The 17,708-nt window shown below is 43.3% G+C and overlaps 1 protein-coding gene across 1 annotated transcript in view; it reads left to right on the forward strand.

The window, feature by feature from the left end:
* Positions 1–201: 201 nt before the first annotated feature.
* LOC126402577 (mitochondrial carrier homolog 1-like) overlaps positions 202–17,708 on the forward strand; it is a 45,167-nt gene continuing 27,660 nt past the window's right edge. Inside the window, exons 1-3 of the mRNA XM_050064708.1 lie at positions 202–796; positions 10,607–10,691; positions 10,775–10,881. Of these exons, the coding sequence (XP_049920665.1) occupies positions 644–796; positions 10,607–10,691; positions 10,775–10,881 (345 nt within the window). The 5' untranslated portion in view covers positions 202–643. The remainder of the gene's footprint in view (positions 797–10,606; positions 10,692–10,774; positions 10,882–17,708) is intronic.

Consider the following 17,708-nt stretch of genomic DNA (forward strand, 5'->3'; position numbering starts at 1 on the left):
CAGTGACAAAATAAACGACAAATACTCAGTTTTTCCGGTCCACAGAAATCATATTTGTAATAAATATTCAATTCAGTTTAATATCTTGAACGATACTTTCTTAAACTTGTGATTTATACAGTATTTGTCACAAATGTTCCACGCTTTTTGCCCTCTGTATATCATTAGCCTAAATAAAGGAGACCAAAATCAGGAAGAAGCCACAGTAACATAACTTGTTGTGTTGCTAATATTTTTGTTTTTCTAACATTTATGTATTATATCAGGCCAGTTTGATACGGCAGAGGTGTGACTGTACGAAATTAAAAAACAGCTTGTGTGCACGTGTGTTCATGTGATGGCACGAGCTCCGCCCAAGTGTTTTGGTTCCGCTGTCATGTGACAGGCTGCTATTTTATTTTATTTTTTGTTGTTGCCAGAATGAGTTCTAATAATCATAATAATACCGACCTGTGCTCCTGCTCTGTCTCATAAATTAGTACAATTTATTACAAGTGTATTTTATTCGCTACTAGTCCCTGCTTAAATTATCTATGCCGTAGATAATATTATTTTGAAAGTTCGAAGCGGAAATCGTGTTAGTAGTGGTCTTTCTTGACAACGACTGGGGATGAGCCGTCTCCCTCCTTATCGGTAGATAAAGATGGATTCGCCAGAAAACCCGTCCGGTCAGGTAGTCGGTGTGGAGCAAGATGCTACACCGACCCCCGTGGATGTGGACACCGCGGTTTTGCTGCTGGGAGCGGGAGTAACGGCCATCACACACCCGCTGCTATATGTGAAGCTGCTAATACAGGTAGCGGATGTAGCTAGCTAACTAACCATTCTGACTGTATTAAAACGTCGCGGCTGTATTGTTTATGGAGTCTTTCAAATGTCACCTCACGGTATAATGTACTCATTCAGCCTAGCGACGATAAACAACCGGCTTGCTGGTCGTTATCCAGGTAGAAAGGTCCCACTGCTATGTGTTGTTCTTCCGGGTAACAGGAGAATCTCTTCTCCGTAAAGGGGTCTAGTGCAGTGGGGGTCAAAAGCACGACAATCGCCTTAGTTATCAAACATTCATGCAAAATTCGGTGTTTCCTTTGATTAGGCTACATGATTGTTCGCATCCAAATATGTCAAGATTCAAGATTAACTTTACTTTCCCACAAATTTGGTAGTTTGTCTTGGGCTCTTCACTCATGCTGCAGCCATTAAATACATACATTAAATACATTATACAACATGCAACATTGCACATAAACACATAACAATGAAAAGAAAAAATGAAAAAATAAGTGCTAAAAATACCTGTTCAAAAACGCAAATCATCATAATCCAGTGTCTGTTCTGGCTTTAGCTGCCATCGTGTAAAAGCTTTATAGACTCAGGGATGAATTAATTTTTATATCTTTTCAATCAGTAGCAAGGCACTCTAAATCTTCTACCAGAGGGTAGCAGCTCGTACTCTGTATGCAGGCCATAAGATGAGTCATTGATGATCTTATTGGCTTGACTTAGAGTAGCCTGTTCATAAATAATCTGCAGGGATATGTGCTCTTTAAAGCCACAGTGATTTTCCATGCAGTATGGATCTTAATCTGGTTTTTAACTGCACAGAGAGGTTACAGAACCAAGCTGTGATACTGTACCTGATTAGACTCTCTAGAACAGCCTGAAAAATAAAAACATAAAATCTACATTTTTGATCAACACCATGAACTCTCAGATGATATAAAATATCAGAATCAAAAGTATCAGAATCAGAATCTCTTTATTGTCATTGTACGAGTACAATGAAATTGAGGTAGCAGCTCTCAGATAAATAATAAAGATATACATTAAAAACGAGGCAGCAAAACAACAGCTATAGAAATATAAAAAGACACTATTAATAAGAAATGTCACTTAACTGTACAAAACAAATTACATTACAGATTTACACTTTTACATTAGTATGGTTGCAAGCTACATCCGTGAGTCCCAGTAGAAGGGAAGGATAAAACCAGTAGAACCCAACCCAGTATATTATATGCAACAGTGAAAAAAGACAGGAATATTGCACAGACAGCATAATGTTGCACAGGTGGCTGTATATTGCACAGTAGAGTATTTAGTGGATATTCAAGTGTTTTCAAGATTGCGCAGAGTTCAGTGTAATGACAGCTCTGGGGTAGAAGCTGTTTTTCAGTCTGTTTGTTTTTGCTTTGATGGTCCTAAAGCGCCTCCCTGAGGGCAACAGCTCAAATAGGTGGTGACCAGGTTGGGATGGGTTTCTGAGGATGCTGTGGGCTCTCGTGTATTGCATGTATTGTAAATGTCCTCAAGAGATGGAAGAGGGCAGCCAATGAGCTTTTGGGCAGTGTTAATGACCCTCTGTAGTGCCTTTCTGTCTGCTGCCGTGCAGCTGGCAAACCACAGCGAGATACCGTGGCTCAGCACTGTCTCCACAGTGCAACAGTAGAAGGACACTAACAGTTTCTATGTTAAGGTATTCTTACTCAGTATCCTTAGGAAATAAAGTCTCTGTTGTGCCTTCTTCAGCTGTGCCGTGGTGTTTGTTGTCCATGACAGGTCCTCCTTGATCTAAGTGCCCAGGAACTTGAAATCTGAGACTATCTCCACTCTGTCCCCATTGATGACAATAGGCTGAATGTCAGATTTCCTCCTCCTGAAGTCGACTATCAGCTCTTTCATCTTGGAGGTGTTGAGGATGACATTGTTCATGGAGCACCATGCTAACAGCCTTTTCACCTCCTCCTTGTATGCAGTCTCATCTCTTCCTGAGCCCCGCTACGGTGGTATCATCCGCGATCACCCGATGACATCACTCACGTCATGAAAGACGACCGGGGATAGTTGGTGTTTACCATCGTGTAGTGTGTCATGTCTGTCAGCCAAGTCACGGCACGATTTTATGACTTCACAATCGTGTAATGTGACATAGTGACTTTCAGAACGGGCAAAAAAGTCGTGTAGTGTGAACCAGGCATAAATCCTCCTTTACCGTTTCTCCCTCTTGCATGTCGCTCATTTTCAGTGTGTGACTGCAGTGTGTGCATGAGAGGGGAAAGGGCTGCTGAGTGCTCAGAGAGGCGAGGGAAGCAAAAAGCTCTCTTCAGAGCTGCTTTTCTGATGTAAAACAAAAGTTTACATGTTCTAAAAAAAGAGAAAACACCGCATGTCTTGCAATGTGACTATCACACATGTGCACATCGCGATGGTGATGTTCAAACGATATATCGTGCAGCCATAGTGTCAACACAGTTTTTGATGTAGCACAGCACAGTTGAGGTGTACACTTCCAGAGGGGTATTCCAGGTAGGAGGTTCAACAAACTCCGAGTCTAATCCTGAACTTTGAGATGACTTACCCTGAGATGGGAAACTCTTGAGTATCCGGTTCCAGAACAGCTGATTTGAATTAGTTCAATCAACTCTGAGCAGGTACACCTTGAGTTAAGCGCGTTCACAACAACAACAATAAAAAGCCATCATCAGTGGAGCCCCGATACCTCGATTCACCATGGCAACCGGAGAGAAAAAGCGATCAACTTATTTTACACCTGTGGAATTGGAGGCGCTCATGAATGCCCTACAGCAAATATGAACATGTATTTTGTGAAAAAAGTAACACCACTAAAGCTGCCAGGGAGAGAGAGGCGGCATGTGAAATTTAGCAAGCAGAATTCTCTTTGACGGGATGTTGGTGGCTTAGTGGATAGAGCAGGCGTCCCATATATATGGCTTTTGCCACAGCGGCCTGGATTCGACTCCGGCCTGTGGCACCTTGCTGCGTGTCACTCCCTTTGTCTCTCTCTCCAAAAAATATTAAAAAAGAATCCTTGCTAATTTCAGCAGCTATTTTCAGCACATATACATGGTTGATGACTTATTTGAAATTTGAATCCTTTATAAACTATCATACCCATTTATTAAACAAAGTAGCTTAAATAACCGGTCATTCAGTGGCTATGTCATTATGTAGTATGTCATTATGTACTGTAGGCCACCAGTATCATATAAAAAGCTACCGTTAACAAAAAAACGTAGGTCGTTAAAGTCGCCTGCTGTGACGTGAACTGCCTCTGGATAGGTGTTCTGTTGAAGGCTGATGGCATTGTACAAGTGGCTGAGAATTAAGTTAGCGTTAGCATTTGGTGGAATGTACACAGCAGTCACCATGACAACAGTGAACTCTCGTGGAAGATATGTGGGTCTGCATTTGACAGTCATATACTCCAGGTCTGGAGAGCAGTGGCTATCGATGGTCGTAGCGTTTGTGCACCAGTTGTTATTCACGTAAATGCATAACCCCCCTCCCTTGCTCTTACCGGAGTTACTGTCTCTGTCATGGCGGTGGGCTGTGCGGTCTGCTAACTCAGCCAGGTCTCCGTTATCAGCAGAATGCAACAGTCCTGGACGAGCCTGTTTGCTGCAATCTGTAGCTTCAGCTCATCCATTTTATTTGCGATGGATCTGGCATTTGAGAGGAAGATGCTGGGAAGTGGTAGTTTGTGTGGCTGTTTTCTCAGCCACGCGAGGACGCCAGCCTGGCAGCCGCATTTTTGTTTCCTCTCCTTCCACTGCTTCCTCTTCCTGCCCGCAGGGATGATGATCCACGGAGAGCCCGGTGTTCTGGCTATATCCTGCAGTATGCTGTGCAATTGGATAAAGTCATTGTTTACAGATTGTTCACTCCATAATCCAGTGCTTAGGAGATCCGGGCGACTGTAGACAAGATTTGCATGACAAACCGCATTAATAATAAAAAACAACACATATAAAAACACTGGAAACGAGAGGAGCTACGAGCCGCTGCGTCTGTGCGTGCCGCCATCTTGTGGTATGCAGTGTAGTGTAAGATTTAACCACTAATCAGGTAAATGTTTTATTTTGCATAAGTTGATTAAGGTTGGAGTTCATGTAACCATGTTTTATGTATCCATGTATGGCAAAGCACTTTTACACAAGTTTGCGTATTCATATATTGAAAACACACACATACCATACCATGTATTGCCTGGAAGTGTAATAGTAGACAGTAGTAGTAGGACGGGAGAAAAAGATTACACTATTAGGACATGTCTGGGCATGTCTGGGCATGTCCAGACGTGTCTGAACAAAGGCAAAAAGGCCTGCCACTAGAGGGGGAAGGACTAAAAAAGTGCTGAGTCAGCAGAAATGTGACACCGATATGGTGGGAAGGACTAAAACTCAGCAGAAATGTGACACCTTTATGATCAGCGCCCAGTGGAAAAGTTTAAGGAAAAGAGATGACTCAGCAGAAATTCTACGATAAAAGAGCGAGCGCAAACAAAGAAATTTCAGTCTTGCTCCGGAGCTTGGCTCATTGAGTTGTGATGTGTTTGTTGCCTGCGAGCACATTAAACTCAGTTGCATCTGATTCTACGTGTCTCCAGTGATTTTTTGACCTCTGAGTATTTGAGTTTTTGATATCTAATGGAAGACAAAGAAAGTCTGTTTGAGAAGAGAAGAGCGAGGTCGCGAGCTTTCTGGCACGGCTCGGGACCTTGACTTTTTTGCTTCTACATTAGCAGCCACTGTTGTAATCTACTACCGAGACTTTCAGCATGTGTGATCCAGGTCAGTTCCAGGTTGTCAACAAAGTAGAGGTGAGTCCGCATACACGTTTACACATGTACACGTGTTTGAGATCATAAACAGTTATGAAAAATTAGTACACGAAAAATGTTGGTTTTTTTTAGGCGGGAGGGGGGTGATACTAATTGTTGACTAACTGTGATAGACCAACTCTGCTTGAAGAATGAAGATGCAGAACTGACGTCCGTGTAGAAGCACATTTATTTCTCCTCTACAGCAGGAAAACATAACATAACATAATGCAGGGCCTTCTCACAGAGACTATGCTGTAACTGGAGCCTGTCTAATCACTGTAAACAGACTGTAAACAGACTGCAACCACCCGTAGCATGAACAGTACTATTTTCACAGTGCATTCCCGTCCATACACTCTATACGCCGCTTTACTTCCCACAACATCTACTACGTCACACCCACACGGCCACCGTTTTAAAGTGAAGGGCTGGCCAGTAACAACTATGAATATTACAAGAAATGGTGTGAGACCGGGTTTGGCAACAGGTCAGTAGCCTACGTGCTCCGTTCTATTAAAACGGCACGTTGGTGAAATGGCCCGTTCGGTTGGTATTCTGATAACTGGGGCTTTACTGGTATAATGCAATAGTACCACCCAGCGGTGAAACCCGTGTACACGTTTACACGAAAAAAATTACTAAACGTTTAGAGATTTTTGTACACTCACCCCTACAACAAAGACGTGTTGTGATCAAACCTTCTCTCAGGTTTGTCTAATAGTTCAAATGTGTCCACTGTTTGCTCTGACCTGCACTGGCTGCTGTTGAATCTGTTAACTGTGGGAACAGAGAATGCACATTCCAGCATTAATTATTATATTATTCATTATTTTAAACATCTCAAAGTGTGTATTAACAGCTTTGTATTGTCCCGTTTAAATGTGTTCAAAGGGTTGAAATCCAGTTTTTTTAGATGGAAAGCCACTTCTTTGACTCCAAATAGGCCATGAAGAACTTTAATGCGCCCTTGTCCTGTTGGAGAAGATGCTGCATAATTAAACCAGTTTTGATCCAGAACATTCCTACAGGGGAACAGTGCCTGAGATATATGGACTAGGGGTGGGGGGAAAAGTTGATAGAGCACAGTGTCACAGTATTTTGTGTTGCGATATTGTATCAATACAAGGACGCCAGGTATCAATCTTTTATTATATACATTATTCATTTTTGCAAATACACATTTTAATACAACTTCCTGTACTACAATAATAAAATCAATTGCTTTTTCAGTCCACTAGATGGTGTGCATGTTTTTTTCCTGGTGAGGTCAGCAGAGTTCTCAGTCAGCAGCATTTGGCAGGAAGTTCATCAAAACAAAGATGGAGGCAATGGAGAAAGAAATCAGAAATGCACCACTGGCGTTTAAATTAAGCGTCTGGATTAATTTTGGATTTCTTAATATGGACGGAAAGGAAGACTTGCATATGACACATGCGATTTTCAAGCGATGTCATATGAGAATAAAATACTACAAACATGAGGGCTCAGAGATAGCGTTAGCTGCTGACGGCCAAGATAACGCTAAACCTGCGCTGCTGAAAAATCCACCAACACTGGGCACACTTAGCTTGACAAAACTACCATCCAACTCTGAGAGAGCTAAGAAAATAACACAGTCCATCACCTACTTCATGTGCAAAGATCTGTGTCCATACAGCGTTGTTGAGAATGTAGGCTTTTGTCACATGCTATAAACACTGACCAACACAGCCGTAACCAAGCTCTACAGAGAAGTGAAGCATAAAGTTGAGGAATCTTTGAGTACAGCAGGAAGGGTGGCATTAACTTGTGACACCTGGACTTCGTCATTGGATTCATATGTGACTAACGGCACATTATCTCACAGAGAACTTGTGACTGCTGTCTCACGTTGTTCAAACTAGAGCAATACATTAGAGTCACACCGGAGCAAATGTTGCAGACCTCCTGCAAAACGCAGCACAAGAATGTGGGATTGCAGACAACACTTCTAACATGGGTGTTGCCATTCAGTTAGCAGGATACCTGCATGTGAAGTGTTTCGCTCACATGCTTAATCTGGCCTTGCAGAGGGAGTTCTGTCAACAGTCCAGTTTGTCAGGTGTATGCAACATTTGTGACAGATTTTATGACAGTGTTGGTCAGTCTATATGCTTTGCATCACATTTTGCCCCAGTAAAAATGATTAAAGTCAGATGAACAGACTGAAAACTTTATCTTATGAGGTAAAACTGATGTTGACAAAGTTTTCCTTTGGGGAAATAATTTGCAGTTGGAAAAAGGTAATAAATCTATAAATCTCAATATATCACATTATATTGTATTGCAGTACTCAGCTTATCGCAATATCATATTATGACCTAAGTATCGTGATATTATCGTATCATGGGTTTTCTGGCAATACCCACCCCTAATGTGGACATGTTAATGTCTGGGTCCATAGGTGCTTAATACATATGTTGTGTCATATAATGAATATTAGTGCATAGACTTGGTTACCGTGTGTGTATGACAAGCAGATTACATCACCTGATGAGGCCCTGATCCAACAGATGTTAGGCCTCTGGACCTAAAGTTTATCCTATATAGTGTGTCATAGTACCAGCCAAATGCTGGTAGAATATGCGAATGGCTGTTAGATTTGCTTCACTCACCAGCCAAAAAAATCAAATAAATAAACATGTTTAACATGTTTCAACATGATAAACAATGATAAATGATAATAGTAATGATCGAGTGGCTGGTGGATTTTGGAATTCACCAGCCACAGTGGCAGGTGGACAAACAATTTCATTTCCAACCCTGAAGACAACAGATGCAGCATCTGTGAAGCACGACCACACCCTGACTAAAGGAATAGCAGGCCAGAATGTCTTTGCATTCCCTCCCAATGTTTGACCACTTCTACAGTTTGTTTTGCGAGGTTCTCACAGTCATTAAATTCCTGGAAAAGTTATAAAATTAGAAAAACTGTTTTACTGGCCTGGAAATGGGTTGGAGTTAATTAAATGTTTCAGAAAATTTAAATATATATTGTTTTGGCTGTTGTTTAAAATATGTTCATGAAAATCCCAAAACATGTCTAACATTACGTAAAATAAGATGTAAGTTGTCACGTAAATAACAAATTCCAGCACTTGAGTAGGCCATAGCACAATAGCACAGCACTGCTACTGCCGCTGCACGCTGCCATTTTTTTTGTTTGAACCGACGCTAATAATTTGCGTCGACGTATTTACGTAGTCGATGATGTTGATGGTCGCCCCAGCCCTTCTGTGCAACAACTATAACCTATGGAAAAACCAATTCATTGCACATCCAATGATCACTTGTTTTAAACTACTTGAATAATGTCATGAAAATGGGGCAAAATATTATGGAAAAGTTTTGAAAATTGATTGGTAAAAATGTTTGGCAATCCTGGTTTGAGAGTGCCCTTGTGTGGCAGATCAAAAGAGGAATGATCTTGGCGATGTCAGTTGGAGTTGGTCTCTGCCACCTCACCGATCCCCTCTGTATATCACACACAAGTTGTGAAAGACAGCAAGCTGCGATTGGTCAGTATCCACTGTGTAGTAGTCTGCAATGTCTCACAGCCATGTGACAGCAAGACTTATTACTGTATGATCATTTAATCTGACAAAATGACCATTTTGAAAGACAAAAACAAAGTGCGCTGTGATTCCATTATAAATCTCTTTTTCTTCGGCCTCTTTTTAGTGGGCAAAAATTGCCAACATCTGATAAGAGGTGAGGCAATTCCTGATCAGTCCCCTCCTGCCGCCTGAGATCACCTTTACTGCATAATAATACAGGCATTCAGAAAATAAATTCAGAAAATGCACTCCTGAATGTAAATACATTCATACCTTAATGGTGCATGTCAACCGGCAGTCATTCCTAAGCTGCTGCAGTGTCCTGATAAAATCATGACTTTATGATCACAGCATCATCTGACAAAACCATCCAGGTGTGACATCTGAAATGATCAATCACAGAGAAAGTTAGAGGTGCCACATGGACCACAGCTGGGAAGGGTTATATCACTAAAGCACCAAGCTGGCGTTTAAGCATTATCCCCTCTGGATACCATTTTCCAGGAACTTTTATTACCAGGAATTTGTTTACCTGGATAAAATAATTCCTGGTAATCTGTGTGTTTTGCGTTTCCTCTGCACCTCAAATTTCCGGATAATTTATTCAAATTAGCGTGATGACGTAGATGATTCGGCGTGTGCCCTGTATTTGGCTCCGCCAGCTTGGCTGGTTACATGCTGGTGTAGAGAGTAGGGGCTGTTTGTCTCTTAAGACTTGAGTCTTTTAAGATAAGTGTTAAACTAAGTTGGTCTACATACAGACAGCTGTCATTTCAGCTTATTAGTAACAATTCACTATCAGCTGAACTAGCATGCTGTCCTCATGTAAGACATAACGTTAGTGATGGTGGATGAGAGAGTGTGGACGGAGCATATTGAATATCGCTGTCTACGTGTTAATATGTTCATGCTTGCTGAACACATGTATTGATCAAGTATTGGCTTCTTACTCGCTAAGGTTTAATGTCACAGTAACGAGTGTAGCTGCCGTCAACTCCGGTCATTTTCGAGTAGCGCTTATCAATACTACGGTCTTTGATAATTTAGCTCCGAGGCTAATTTAGTACCGGGTTTTGGTACCCATCCTTAATCAAAACACAAACGAAGTGAAGCCTGTAGAAATGACATCAAGTTTTCAGCGGCTGCCCGTACCAGGAAGTGCGGAACGCTGCAAGTGTGTGTTCCACCAATCAGTGTTCTTCAGCAAACAGCCCCGCCCCTCAAGAATTCTGCGTAATCTGAAAAGTCCTACCTCCCTACTACGTACTTTTTCCAGGGTAAATTTGGGGGTGAGGGAAAGTTTTTTACCCTGATAATTTCGGTTGAAACGCGTGGAGGTTTTTCAGAATTCCGGGTAATTGATAAAAGCAGAGGGGTTGTGTTTAATCTCTGTCGCTGTTGTTTCCAGGTGGGACATGAACCTCTTCCCCCAACTGTGGGAACAACCATGTTCGGACGAAGAGTCTTATACCTGCCTGGCTTCTTCTCCTATGGTGAGTGAGGTGTGATTTACCAATGTCATATTGTTTCACTGGACAAGTTAACAGCAATTGACAGGACATTAATTTGTTTTCAGCACAGCACATTGTGAAAGTGGATGGAAGAAGAGGGCTCTTCCGCGGCCTCTCACCTCGAATCGTGTCTAGTACCATCTCCACTGTTGTCAGGAGCAAAGTTAAACAGGTAAGCAAGGATTGAGACGAAGGCTGTACAAATATCAATACAGTACAACAGGGTATTTTCTAATATGAAGGCTGATGCCAACATGTCTTTGAAACATATTCAAAGGGTTTGGGGTTGCATTTTTGATGTATGAAAGGCGCTATATAAATAGTTTGTTTGATTGATTGATTGATTGATTATATTTATATATCACTGGAGGAAAACTTGATTATTGTTGGGTTTAAATCTCTGACTGAATCCATTGTGTTCCTGTAGATAAATGTTTAACTCAGTCAGTTACGCAGCTGTTTGAGACTTAAATGAATTAAGAAGTCCACACTTATCTGCTTTATAGGATACAGCTTCTTAAAATGGTTGCCCTCTCTCTCTAACAAAGAGATTTGATGGAACAACAGAAGCACAATCCAAACCTCTGTAAAGTTTCTGAAACTCCACCGGTCTTTGCACAGGATGATCTAAATCATGTCCACTCAAAGCTCTCTCACTGGCTGTCCTTTCCACGGCTCTAACTTTTACCAGAATTGTTCCACAACTGAACAGGCAGAATCACGCTGGCTCTGGTATGGTCCGGGGTAGGCCTGAAGGATAGGAGAATATCATCTAACTGCCTTTTTTTGGACCAATATTGAGATTCAGTATGCAATTTTTTTTAAGTTTCATATCTTCTGTATTATATACAAGCAATAATTTGTTCAGTAATGAGGAATGAGACTCAGTAATTAACTGTCTTTCTCCAGAGGTACATGCAGCACCTTAAAACCAAACAACTGTTTGTGTGGAGAAAGCCTGGTATACACTGTGCAATTTTGGGCTGTCCCAGACGAAATATGACCATCATTAAAGAAACTGTGCAATATCTTCGGTCGTGGCTCTAAAACAGTGGTCCTATGTCGCACAGAGAGAGAGGTTCAAGGATGGCCCTTGTCATGGTCTAGTGATCAAAGACAGCCTGGGATAAAATTCTGACAGTGTCAGAAATTTAGGATGACCATCTCACAGTGTGACTGCTGTGAGGACCTACGTCTATAAACCAACCAATAGAAATGGACTGCTGTGAGGACCTACGTCTATAAACCAACCAATAGAAATGCAGCATGAAATGATGCACTGGCACTAAACCCAAACAAACAAATGGATAGCAGCTCGTCATGGAGGCAAAACACGCTAAAAGAAATGTGTGGAGCACAGCAAAGAGGAAAACCTTGTGGAGTTGTGGCAGCAGAAGCCTTGCCTGTATGATGTGTCCTCCAGTTCTTACCATGATCGCGTAAAGAAGGACGAAGCATGAAAGGAAACAGTAGCGAAGTTGCAGCTGCCAGGTGAGCAACCTAGCAGTTAGCAAACACAGACACACCGCAGTATATAGTACCCACAAAACTTTAGGTTGTTTAATAATGTGACCCTCTATGTTGTGCTTCACAGTTGGAGAAGTAATAACCCGTGCAGCCTCCTTGCACGTATGGGAAGCTATTGCATCGTACATCATAGCCTGCGATTCAGTAGGTGCTGTCATCATACAGTCTGCATACATCAAACTTGATGTCCTACCCAAGTTTATTAGATCCAAGTTGCACAGTGTAGCTGCACTAAACTTATAAGATTGCTAAAATCTCACAGTCTGTGGTAGGCTTTATTGCATCCAAGTTTCCCTCACTTGAGTCTATTTCTTGCGTCTTAAGTGCAACACACACCGCTGCCGGCGCGGCGCTGTGGCCGTCAAGTGCCGCCCCCCAACACACACTGGCAGCGGCGCGCAGCGGCACCGTCGACGTGTATTTCCCACCCCAGCCCGCTAGGTGGCTGTACATACACTAGTTGCCAACGGTTGCCAACTTCTAGTAACAGAAGAAGAAGAGGAAAAACTTTGAGGCAACAACAACTTGAATTTCACGGGTGAGTTTCTTATCAAAGTCGTCTTATTAAAAATTTGAAACAACCGGAGTTGATCCTACGAGACGAGATGTACATAAAAGGCTTTTCTCACAGCGCTGCCATGAGCACCGGCCGCGCTGGAAATAGAGCAGTGGGCTGAAGCAGAGCCCATGAGCACCGGCCGCGCTGGAAATAGAGCAGTGGGCTGAAGCAGAGCGGCGCGGCGCGTCGGCTGGCGCCAGTGTGGGTTGGTTCATAGAATATAATGGAGGCGGCCGTTTTGACGCACGGCGGCGGTGTGTGTTGCACTTTAGTCCCTCCCCCCAGGAATGCATGGAGAGACATAGGGAAGCCATGGGAGGAGAGAGGAAACAAAGAAATATGTTTTAAGAGAAATGTGAATGTGAAATGTGAATTCATTATGTCATTACCGAGAATATGTTTATGGTGTCTTTTGAACACTGGAAATGATTTATTATGGTAAATGTTTTAGGGTAAGTTAAAATGATGTAACTCATCAAACCTAATGCTCGGGAATTATCAGCCTCATGTGTGACTAAATAGAAATAAGGATCAATGATATAAAAGTGTTTCTTGCTGACAGACTCTCCATCCATCCATCCATTTTCATGCACTTATCTGGGGCTGGGTTGTGGGGGCAGCAGGCCAAGCAAAGCACCCCCGACGTCCCTCTTCACAGCTACTCTTTCCAGCTCCTCCTGGGGGACCCCAAGGTGTTCCCAGGTCAGATGAGATATGTAATCCCTCTAGCGTGTTCTGGGTCTGCTCTGGGGCCTCCTACCAGTGGGATGTGCCCAGAACACCTCTGACGGGAGGCACCCAAGGCCATCTTAATCAGATGCCCAACCACCTCAACTGGCCCCTTTAGACATGAAGGGGCAGCGGGTCTACTCTGAGCTCCTTCCAGATGTCTGGGGTGCGGTGCTGACACTACACCAAGCCACCCATCCATCTCGCCACCCATCCATCTCGCCCTCCATTCTACCCTAACTTGTGAATAAGACCCTGAGATACTTGAACTCCCTCACTTGAGGCAATAATTCATCCCCAACACCGAGGGGCCAATCCTCCATTTTCTGGCAGAGAACCATGGCCTCAGATTTGGAGGTGCTGACTCTTATCCGACTGCTTCACATTCGGCTGCAAACTGCCCCATTGCTTGCTGGAGGTCAGTGTGATGAAGCCAACAGAACCACATCATCTGCAAAAAGCAGAGACACAATTTTGAGATCCCCAAACCGGACCCCTTCCTTCCCTTGGCCCTATCTCGAGAGCCTGTCCATGAATATCACAAGTAGAATCGGTGACAAGAGTCAACGCTGGGACAACATCCAGTGTGAACATGTTTGACTTAACGCCAAGTATGCAGACACAGCTCTCACTTTGGTCATACAGGGACCAAGTGGCTTGTAGCCACTGTAGGCAGTGGCCCTGTAATCTGTCTTCGACTCTGACTTTGACTCTCTCTGACTTTAATCGTTTCCATAATAAAAGTTAATGGGGGGAAATGACAGATCATGGAAAGAAAAATCTTTCTAATAAAGAAAGTTGTCTGTGGTCCTTTTGTTGTTCTGAGCAACAAAAACACAGCTGATTTTTAACTAGATGGTGAATCAGAAAACAAATAAAATATAAAACTTGGGAGTGATACACTTAACTTTAATCTGTTATCTTATGTGTCCATGTGTTCATGGTTCCTGTAGCAGTCTCTTCACAGCCATAGGGAAAGCTTTGTTTTAGTCTGTTGGTGCGGGCTCGTATCACTCTGAGCCTGCCAGAGGGGAGGCTGGTGAACAGAGAGTCTCCTGGGTGGGCGGGGTCATTCTGGATCTTTGTGGCCCGTCAGAGGAGACGGCTTGAGTAGATCTCATCTAGGCGTGGGAGTGAGGAGCTGATGATCCACCTCAGCAGAGGTGGAGGGAGCTTGTTCCTCCTCAGCGTTCTCAGAAAAAAGAGACGCTGCTGGGCCTTTTTGATAATGTGGGTGGTGTTCACAGTCCAGCCCAGGTCCTCCGAGATGTGCAGTCCGAGGAACTTGAAGTTCGCGACACGCTCCACCTCTTCCCCATTTATGCTCAGGCCTGAGCTAAGTGTGGTCTTTGTCTTCCGGAAATCAATTATGATTTCTTTTGTCTTCCTGATGTTGAGGTTGAGGTGGTTGTCACTGCACCAGGCCGCCAGCGCCTGGACCTCTTCCCTGTATGGAGCCTCAACGTTGTTGCTGATCAGTCCCACAATGGTTGTATCATCCGCAAATTTGATGAGGGTTTTCGAGCCATGGATGGCGACGCAGTCATGGGTGTACAGCGCGAACAAGACTGGACTCAGGACACAGCCCTGAGGGACACCAGTATTGAGGACGATGGTGGAGGATGTGGAGGTGTCCATCCTGACACGCTGGGGTCTGTTAGTCTTTGATCCACAGACAGAGGGAGGTTCCGAGTTGCAGTGTCTGCAGTTTGTTAATCAGTCGGCTGGGACTGATGGAGTTAAATGCCAAGTTGAAGTCAACAAACAGCATCCTGATGTATGTTTTGGGGTTTTCCAGGTGGCTGAGAGCGGTGTGGAGGGCGATGGAGATGGCGTCGTCTGTGGATCTGTTGGACCTGTAGGCGAACTGATGTTGATCAAGGCCAGGTGGGATATGGGCCTTGATATGCTGTAACACCGGTCTCTCCATACATTTCATGATCACTGGCATCAGGGCCACAGGCCGGTAATCATTCAACCCTGTGATGGCGGAGAACTTGGGCACGGGGATTATGGTGACAGTTTTCAGGCAGATGGGGACTGTGGCTTGCTGCAGCGAGTGATTGAAGATGTTGGTGAATACTGCAGCAAGCTGATGAGCACATGATTTCAGCACCCTCCCCGGTACTCCATCTGGTCCTGGTGCTTTGCTGATGTCAGTGCCACGCAGGACACACAATACCTGGTGTTGTTGGATGGTGAGGGGCTGGTCATGCTCTGATGGTGTCTGCTGTGTGTCCTCTGCCTGTCTGCTGTCCTCTTCAAAGCGGGACAAAAAGGTGTTATGCTGGTCCAGGAGAGAGGTGTCGGTGGGGGAGGGGGTGTTGTGGCATTGTTTGTAGTCCGTAATGTACTGGATGCCTTTCCACATGGAGCAGGGGTTGTTTTCTGTGAAGTTGGCCTCTATCTGCTTTCTGTACTTTGTTTTAGCAGCCTTGATGCCTCTGTTCAGGTCCGCTCTAGCCTTCCTGTAGGCCTCCCTGTCTCCTGATCTCAGTGCTGTGTCCCTGGCCTGGAGTAGTGCTCTGATGTTGGCTTTTAAACCAGGGGTTTTGGTTGGGGAATGTTTTCCTTGTCGTTACATTGTCCATAGCAGAAACTGATGTACGACAGCACAGAGGAGGTGTAGTGCTCAATGTCTGGATCCTCAAAGAGCTCCCACATGGTGTCCTCAAAACAGTCCTGCAAGGATAGTGTGGCCTCTTCAGTCCAGCACTGCACTGGCTTGTACTGTGGCTTAGACCTGCAGATGAGGGGCCTATAAGCTGGTGTCAGGAACAGGGAAAAATGGTCTAAGTGTCCGAGGTGAGGGGAAGGGCAGGCTTTGTAGGCTCCAGGAATGCTGGTGTAGACCTGATCAAGTGTTTTGCCCTACCTTGTTTTAATGTCTTGTGTTCTTATAAAATCTGGGGAGCACAGTCTTTAAATTAGTGTGATTAAAATCACCTGTCACGATAAAGAAGCCCTCTGGGTGTGTGTTCTGCTGCCTGCTGATGCTGTCGTGCAGCCTGCTCATAGCTACGTTAGCATTAGCTCGCGAGTGGATATACACAGCAGTTACAAACACTTATGTGATTTCTCTAGGAAGGTAAAAAGCTCTGTACTTCAACAGTAAAAACTCCAGATCTGAACAGCAGTGTCTCTCAACAACGGTAGTGTCCGTGCACCAACTATTGTTAATATAGACGCACACACCCCCTCCTCTCATCTTACCGGAGTGTGATGTGCAGTCTGCCCGGAAGATTGTGCGACCTGCTAGCTCCACAGCTAGGTCCGGGATGTTTTCGTGCAGCCAGGTCTCCGTTATCACCGTGATACAGCTGTTCATGTGGTTATGTTCTGTTAATGTTAATGTCCCGTAATTTAATTTCGTCCATCTTGTTAACCAGGGAGTGGACATTGGCAAGAAAAACGTTAGCCTAGCTCTGATGCCGACCCGCTTGCCCCGCTTCTGGCATCTTTCACAGCGCCGTCGTCGCCTCCTCTTGGTCCGTTCTCACCGGCGTATCCTCTCCGGCAACGAGTCGAACCCTTCCGGTATGGGGTGCCGCTTGTAAAGTGGCTCACGCTGAAAATAACATCAACATTTTGCCACATTTAGCTTCAAACAATGTTTAAAAAAGTGTTGTGAATTTTTTGACGTCGCTTTTTACCACATTTACAGCAATATTTGTTAACTTAGAAATATATTAAATAGTTAAATCTAAATATTAAATGTGGCACCTAAATGTTAAATGTTAAATCTAACACGTGTACAACTCAAAGTACACGTCAAACAAAATTTCTCCAAACATGTTTCTCGTTATTTTAGGTAGTTATTATCACGCTAATGTATGTTCAAGTGTTCATTTCCCCCGATAAGTTGGTTTTAATTCGTTATTTGATTCTATAAATACAGTCTGACCATCTCGAGCTTTTATTTTGGTACTTCCGGTGATCTGCAGTGTGAATTTGCATATTAGCTAAATATTTAGTTTCACCCAGAACATTTAGATTTAACATTTAACATTTAGATTTAGTATTTAGATTTAACATTTAGATTTAGATTTAGATTTAGATTTAATATTTATATTTAACATTTAGATTTAGATTTAGATTTAGCATTTAGATTTAACATTTAGATTTATATTTAATATTTAGATTTAGATTTAGATTTAGCATTTAGATTTAACATTTAGATTTAG

The sequence above is a fragment of the Epinephelus moara genome, chromosome 16 (assembly GCF_006386435.1).
Source record: "Epinephelus moara isolate mb chromosome 16, YSFRI_EMoa_1.0, whole genome shotgun sequence".
Classification (NCBI taxonomy): domain Eukaryota; kingdom Metazoa; phylum Chordata; class Actinopteri; order Perciformes; family Serranidae; genus Epinephelus; species Epinephelus moara.